General features: G+C 40.4%; 1 protein-coding gene across 1 annotated transcript in view; it reads left to right on the forward strand.

Moving 5' to 3' along the window:
• CDON (cell adhesion associated, oncogene regulated) overlaps positions 1–3,897 on the forward strand; it is a 207,503-nt gene extending 203,606 nt beyond the window's left edge. Inside the window, exons 18-19 of the mRNA XM_007947239.2 lie at positions 2,047–2,321; positions 3,734–3,897. Of these exons, the coding sequence (XP_007945430.2) occupies positions 2,047–2,321; positions 3,734–3,897 (439 nt within the window). The remainder of the gene's footprint in view (positions 1–2,046; positions 2,322–3,733) is intronic.
• Positions 3,898–8,250: the final 4,353 nt, after the last annotated feature.

Consider the following 8,250-nt stretch of genomic DNA (forward strand, 5'->3'; position numbering starts at 1 on the left):
TCAGTCTTGCAGGTCCAGAGGGTTCTTGGGGTTGCTGGAAAGCAGAACGTGTTCTTAAGCCCCAGGAATCTGCGAGAGCACTGTCTCTTTAAATATCCAAAATAGTCAAGCTGCTTTTAGACTTTCAAAATGATGGCACCCTGCAGACCGGCAAAAGTCCACAGTTCAGCCCGCCTTTCTTTTCACCTTCTCTGTTTATTCCCCAGCCACCAGAGCAGTCCTCCGTGCAGTCCCTGGCTAGCAGGGCTGATTTTTAGGTTAATGCTTAAGTCCTACCAGCACTCAGGAATCTCCAAGCTGTCTGTGCCATCAGGATCGCTCAGGATCGCTGCCAGACCGCAGCTCTGTATATCTGCTTTTTTGGTATTTTCACACAAATTCTTCTGCTGGTTGGGGTTTAGTCCACTTCTGTATCCTTCTCTTCAAGGCTCAGGGGTCCAGGATTATCTTCTGTGTCTGTGTTAATTGGTTTCCTTTTTCTTTGTTGAAGAAGGTCTGTGCAGTCTTTCTGCCTAGTCTGCCATCTTGCCAGAACCCCCCTCCAGACTTTTCTTACTCGTAATTTTTGAACCAAAAAACATATTTATGATTTCCCAGCTTCTAATAATGATGGAATAATTTGATTGCCCACAAATAATAAATAAAAATCTAGAAGTATTGGAGAGTAATCAGAAGCCAGCAGAAATTTGATGAGAGCCTAGTGTCAAGAGACTTGAATGGTGATAGATCTGATTCATGAGTTTCTGAGTATTTGCCAGAGGGCATTTATCTTAGGAAAGGACTCAAGTAGAAAGTGTCAGAGGAGTGAGTTTAAGACTGACAGAACTAGGAAAATCCAATAAAAATACCACTTGACATGAAGAAATAGGAAAAGGTGATACTTAAGGGAAGAAAAAAATCAATAGAAATGGACTCTGAGATGACCTAGATGTCACAATTATCAGACAGTGACTGTAAAGAAGCTATTATAATTATGTTCAAGAACATAAAGGAACATATACATACAGTGAATGAACATATGGGGAATTTCAGCTAAGAAAAGAAACTATAAATAAGACCAAATGGAAATTCCAGGGGTGAAAAGTATAATAACTGAAATGGTAAATTTACTGGATGGGATTACCAGCAGGTTGGAGCAATAGTATAAAAAGAATCAATGAACTACAAAATAGATCAATAGAAATTACCCATTCTGAAGAAGAGAAAGAAAAAGAAAATGGAAGAAAAACATATCTTCAGTGAAGGAAGGAAATTAAATGAAAAAATTTAAATGAGTGCTCAGTGCTAATAAATTCTAGAAATTGATTATGCAAAGAAAAAATTAAAAAATAAACAAAACCTGGATTTTGAATGTCTAATCCTTGTGGGAGCTCTGGTACCACAGTGCCTAAGGCACTTGACTGCTAACCAGAAGGCTGGCAGTTCAAACCCACCAGCCACTCCTTGGAAGGAAGGTTGGGCAATCTCCTTCCATAGTGATACTGCCTCGGAAACCCAAGGAGGGGTTGCTATGAGTCGGGTCTGACTTGATGGCATATAACAACAATAATCCTTGTGGTATTTCCTGAAAGGGTGGGAGGGAACATATGATCTGATTTCAAAGCAATGTAGTTTTCTTGGTTTTTATAAGATCATTTCTCTCATGTGACTGTAAGTTTCTTAGCTGTCTGTCCCCTTCTTCCTCTTTCCTTCCAGTAGCCAATTGCCTTTTCCTTCTGCGTGCTATATGTTATAGCCAGTTAATTATGAAATGGGTAACAACTTGTTACAGTGGACTAAGACAAAGGAAGCATGTGGGATCAGTCATCGTATATGGTTCCATTATTAAGTGGTTTGCTTTTTGATGCATTCCGTTGTATTCCACATTAATTGTTATTTTTGAGTTCTTGACATTTCAAATCACAGTGAATCATTTAGCTTTTAAGAAGCAGCAATCTTTCTTAAAAATCTGTGATTCAGAATACCAAATGATATTTCAGAGTAAGCTTATTTTAACATATTGATCCCTCTAGATACGATCTGTTTCTTTTTGTTTAAACTTTGTAGATGTTTCACCAAAACTAACAGCACGTTCAGCAGCAGTCCCCTTCCTGTGGTCCCAGTGGTCGCACCCTGTCTTCAGGATGGTTTGGAAATGAAACCCCTAAATCACATGAAGATACCTGTGTGCCTGGCTTCCACAGTTCCCAGTTATGGCCAGTTATCCAAGGAGAGCATCAAAGACAATGTGGTACCAATAGCTACCCAGCATACTTGCTGCCAGGATAACATAAATGATATCAATTTTGGTTGCACAGAAGATACAGCAGAGTCCAACAGAGGTATGGGAGAGGCATTATAAATCTTAAGTTTCTAGGTGGTCTCCAGTTAGCTAAAAACTGTATTAGAGAAGAAGCTTTTATTTATTTATATTGTGCTTTAGGTGCAAGTTTACAGAGCAGAGTTTGTTTTACATTCAACATTTCGTGTACATTTGGTTTCACTCCCCAGTTACCATCCCCAACCCTAACCCACTCTCCTTCCCTCCCTGCCCAATAACACCCCCCTCACCCCACCCCACCCCCGTGTCCCACATAGTTATTCACTCCTGTGTGTCCTGCATTTCCTCTGTGGGAATGTTGCCCCTCTGGTGTCCTGTGGTCGATTGCTCCAAGGGATGCATTTCCATAGAGTATGTGGGTGCATCACCCTGGGTTGAGTGGTCAGTGTAAACATCTTATTTACTATTGGTCTGGAAACCAGCCCCTGGGAGTGAGTTTTATTCCAGGCCCAAAGTGTATCCCAGAGCCATAGTATTGGGGGTCCCACCAGAGTCCATCTGACCAGTAATTCTGGTCATTATTATATTCTTGGATTCTGTTCCACGTTTTTCCTCCCACCCTATCCAGGATCTCCAGTTTTGATCCTTTTCCGAGTAGTTGGCATTGATAGCTGGGCACCATCTAGTTCTTCTGGTTTCAAGGTCCACTATGTCCTAGGGCTGATTGCTTCCAAATGCCCTTGGTTTTTTGCACTGAGAAGAAGCTTTTAAAGTTTTCTGTGATCGACTCACATTTCTTGAAGAGACTGTTGTTGTTGTTGTTATGTGCTATCGAGTTGGACCCAACTCATAGCGACCCCTCCTTGGGTTTCCAAGGCAGTATCACTGTGGAAGTAGATTGCCCCATCTTCCTTCCGAGGAGTGGCTGATGGGTTTGAACCGTCAGCCTCCTGGTTAGCAGTCAAGTGCTTAGGCACTACGCTATTGAAGAGACTAGGTAGTGAATATTGGATACTTCAAGGAAAGATGGCTAGATAAAAGATTGTTTGAAATTTAATTATTATGCACATCTTGCACCTCAAGCTAGTAACCTCATTACATTTTGGAAAATAAATCAAATTGAGTTTGATTCAGTTTATACCTGACCAGAAGACTTGCTGGAGGATAACATCTTGTGAACTTGGGCTCCTTTTTCATTTGAGTTGGTTCTGGAGCAGTGTTTTTCTTTAAGGCATTTATTTCGGTGCTTTTTTTTTTTTTTTTTTTTTTTAAACTCTCAGATGAATTGTATGACTGTTAATGAGAGTTTTAAACCTTTCAAACCTACTGTCTCCCTTGAAGTGAAACCAAACTCAATTGGCTCTACACTTGCTCGTTATTCTTTCTTTATTGATCAAAGTAATGATTTTAGATTGTTTTGTAAAAATCAGCCTTCAGCATTTCATAAGGCTTCCAAATTTTACTGTTTTTCAGGAGACAGCTATGTCCATTCAGAAACAGAGAACACAATTTTAAGTTGGAATCCTCTTATTTTACCACCTGTCTCAAAGGACTGTACTGAAAAGACTGCATGGTCTCCTCCTGGCATTCCTTTGGACAGCCCTTTAGGGGTCCTTCAACAACCCCAGGAAACCTGAGGACGTGCAAATGACTAGCCATGCTCCCCCTGGAAGCCAGTAACTGCACAAAACGGGCCTGGGGATGGACTGTGTGAAGGACATTCATTTAAATCAGAGGAAACCATTATTTATTTTTTGTAGTAGAATGTTATATGAATGTATCTTAAAATGTTTGCCTTTTATATTATTTATGCCTTAAAAATTTCCTTCTCTATTCCTTCTTCTTCCCGTCCCTCAATATGAAACAACCTTGTTTTGCATATTTTTTTATGAATATTTTTCAATCATATAGAGAGCAGTGGATCATTCCATGTTTTCTAGGAATCTCAGTGACAGTAAGAGCTACTCTTGCAAGGGATTCAACCTTATTGGCTTGTACAACTATGAGGGGATTACACAGGCAGTTCAAAGTTTGCCGCCAGTCAGGTTTTTTGATGGAAAGTTGTCTTTTAATATTGTGTTACCAGACTCTCCGAGAACATTTTAAAATGAGCCACAGTGGGAACCTAATGTTTGTAATAACAGATCTGGCTTATGCATGTTATAAGAGTACCTTCCACAAAAGTGATAATGTGACCTGTTGACTTACCCTCTGTCTGCACCTGAGCACAAATTAAGCTCAATTTTCTAAGCACTAATCAAAAACAGTATTGTGGACATGGTTGAATTTCAGGTCTAGTTGAATATTGCAGTGTGCAGAAAGGAAACCAAGGATAGAGCAGAAAAGTATATCCAACCACTTAAAAATTGTATTAGTTTGTAAGATGGTCACCATGGGGCTCCTTTTGACTCTGTTTCTAAGACTAGGAACAAAACAAGATTTTAAAATAGTATATTAAGAAAGACAGTCATTTTAAGAAGGAACAGGAGGGTTCCAGGGAGCCCTCCTGGCAGAAGCTCTCTGTATTTTAAGATACATTCCATTAGTATAGGATTGTGATCATGACACCACATGACATGAAAACAGCCATTTTCTAACTTCCAACACAGACAACAGCCTGAAAGATGTGGGTGTCAGAAAAGGCTTAATTTGGAAGGAAAAAGGTTTGGGTGGTTTGAAATTTCCTGACAGTTTTTCAGAATGTCATTATTGTAGACAGGCACCTAAAGCTTTACATAAGTCACCGTCACTGCTGCCTCTGAGTGACAAGAACATTTACAGCTGCCTTTGGAAGGCTTTATATCCTCCACATTTAGAAAAAACACTATAAGTGTATTTCATGGCTTGAGTCAAGCTTTAATGATCACTGCTCCTTTTTGGACTGTGCATCCCTTTGGGAAAGAAACAGAAAATGATTCTTTCAGCAGAAGTGAAAAAAATGTTAGTTTCCCAGAAATTGCACTGGGATTGAATAGAATACTATGTTAACCAATTTTCTATATAAATGCATCAATATTCCCTTACATATGCCTATATATTTTATAAATAGAACTGTTAACGAAAATGTGCTGTTTAAGATGGGTCATTGTGCAAGACTTGCTTCCAGCAGAACGTGGTGAGTGTGGTTTCTCCGAAGGGTGCTGTGGAAGCACACCCTGCGTCCTGGTGCCGGTGCCCATAGTGCACTGGATTTATTCTTCATCCTGCATACATGCAGTTATTTCTGGAGGAGGATAGCTGCACACCTTATTTCTGTGACTAGCAAAGGACAAAGTCCTTGTACACAGAATATGAAGACATACCTAGTGTTTGCCAGTCAAGTTACAGCCATGCTGTCACAGTGGAAGTTTTCAAAAACTGAGGAGTAAATGTTTGTAGGCAGTCATTTTGATTCAGGAAACAGGTGTACAAGCATGAGCCTTAGGTCATAAACTGCTTTTAAAGATTGAGTTTGAGTATGGGATTTGTCCACTCAGAAGACAAAATGACTTCTTTACCTTTAGGGCAGTCTCCTTGTGGACTGCTTTATTTATATTATTAGTAACGCTGTTTTAAGTGTTATCTTTTTATTGTATTTTATTTATAAAAATGCCTCTATATATTGAGATATATAAATATATGTATACATATATATACATGCATATATATGTATACATATATATTTGCTTTGTGTTTAGGAGGTATGAGTTCTCCCTAATCATGAATTGTTCTGAACTTTTACACCCTGCAGTCAGCAGAAACAGTCCTACCTAATGTCATGTGAGCAGGAAAGAAAAGGATGTAGTACAATGTTGTAGGAGATGGAGCTTACATTTCCTGGATAACTGCTGTGTACCAGGCACTGTACTAGGCGCTTGTTACTGTTATCTCATGCCCAAGTCACGTAATGAGCCACAGAGCCTGAGTTGGAACCCAACTTCTCTGGATCCATAATCTATGTGCCTTCCATTTTCCCACACCACTTTTCAGAAACGTTGTTCTATCTTTGGATGGAACAAGTCCAGTTATGTCTGCCTGTGTCCACTCCCACTGCGTAGCTCCCATGGGGCTCTAACTCCACAGCCAGAGAAGCTGCCCTCTGTCCCACATTGGCAGAGAGAGCGATTTGCTTATTATTTTATCTTCCAAGAATCCACATTTCTCTCTATGATCTCCCCTCACCACCACTCCCGCCCCTCCCCCCAAGAACTTATTTTCATTCTGCTCAGTGGTCATATAATTGGTCAGACCTTTTAATGTTCCTCCTAGTCTTAGAAATCTTTGTGATTTATTGTTTTAATATTCAACTTCTCCTGTTACAGCATTTCTCTATCTCCTTTTCCCCCTCGTTTTGTTATGCACTGATGGTCTGGTGATAGGTGCTGTTCAGGAAGCAGGCTAAGTTGCAATGTTTTAAACCCTTTGAAGTGGCCTTTTAAAAGAAGCATTTCTTTATGGATTTTTTTTAGTTGAACGCATTTATGAAGACCAGTGCATCAGTATGAGACTGATCATGTCACAAATCTCATTCCAGCTGCAGTACTGCCAAGAAGTTAATTTTATAATGGAATTTCACCTGTGTTGCTCTTTTAACGCAGTGACTTTGAGATGCATGTTTTGTATCATATAGAAAAATATGTTTTGTTTTCCTTAAGGTTGTAATATTGTGTTTGAAATTGTACATATTTTAAATGATGTAGCTTTGACAGGTTTTATTTGGTTCATATGATTTTATATTAAAAGAGAATGCTGCTTTCATGTAAAGTAGCAAGTGAATATGGAGATCCTCACTTACTGACTGTTTGTATAAAGCTGCTTATATAGTTTGTGCTTGGGGTGAGTGTATGTCTTATTCTGAAATTCTTTTGCACCTCCACCCTGCCCTCCCTTATGCAGACTCAGAGCCAAGAGAATTAATCCCTGTTCTGATTGCAGAGATCAAGGCCCTGAAGGAACAGGATTGAAGACAACAATGTTTTCTGGGGGATGTCGGGAAGATATCTGTGCCAAAGAGCCGTGTTGGAGCAGGCAGACCCCCTCAGGGTCACCTAGTGTTTCTGTGGAAGGAAGAGGAAGGTTGGAGAGATGCCAGAGGAGAATAGGGAGGAAAACGGGAGGAGCAGTCACTTCTCACTTTTGTCTATTTGTACAACTCATCCAGGCTACTCCAATGTAGAAATGTAACCCCAAGATTTGTTTTATTGCTCCAAAAATTGAAGGGTCTAGGCTTCTTTTACCAGAAAGTCAGTGGGGCCTTTGGCATCAGATGTGGCCATTTTACATTTTAGTCCCCATATATAAATAAGTCTTCCTTAAACCTCTGGTCTCTGGGTGGTGCAAATGGTTTGCAACTATTAAACGTTGACGGTTTGAGCCCAGCAGCACCATGGAAGAGGCCTGGTGATCTGCTGTAAAGACTATAGCCAAGAAAACCCTATGGAGCTCAGTTCTATTCTGTTACACAAGGGGTCGACACGAGTCAAAATTGACAGCAACTGTTGTTGTTGTGTATATATGTGTGTGTTTTTTCCTTAAACCTCAGCCCTGAGACTGAGAACTTTGAGGGAAGATGGAACTCCTTTTTTCAATAAACTCTAAATCTGTGAGATCCTGAGCAGCAACTGAAATTTCCATCAGTTTGCTGTCTCCTTCCAGGCGCCACTTTCTAATTCCTGGCAAGATCATCCCTTGGCTCTCCTGCTGTCTCTTCTCATCTCAGTCCCCTGTGGAGCCAGCTCTGAGTCTTGACTCCTGTAGTCAGTTGAACAAGCATTTACTTGTGTCCCACCCAGATTTCAGACACACACACTGGGAGCCAGTGAGTCATGCTGGAGTGTAACTCTGGAATAGCCCCAGGCCTGTCAGCCAGCTCCCCTAGGCCGGATAAGAAGCTGCATCTATAAGACCTTTGCTGTGCTGTGTTGTGTTGGCATGAACCAGCCACTGCATGTTCACTTTGACCACTGTAGATTCATTTACATTCCTAAACTAAAGGTACACGAAAGACCCTG

The sequence above is a fragment of the Orycteropus afer genome, unplaced genomic scaffold (assembly GCF_000298275.1).
Source record: "Orycteropus afer afer isolate SDZICR_OR568_19922 unplaced genomic scaffold, OryAfe1.0 scaffold00178, whole genome shotgun sequence".
In the NCBI taxonomy this organism is placed as follows: domain Eukaryota; kingdom Metazoa; phylum Chordata; class Mammalia; order Tubulidentata; family Orycteropodidae; genus Orycteropus; species Orycteropus afer.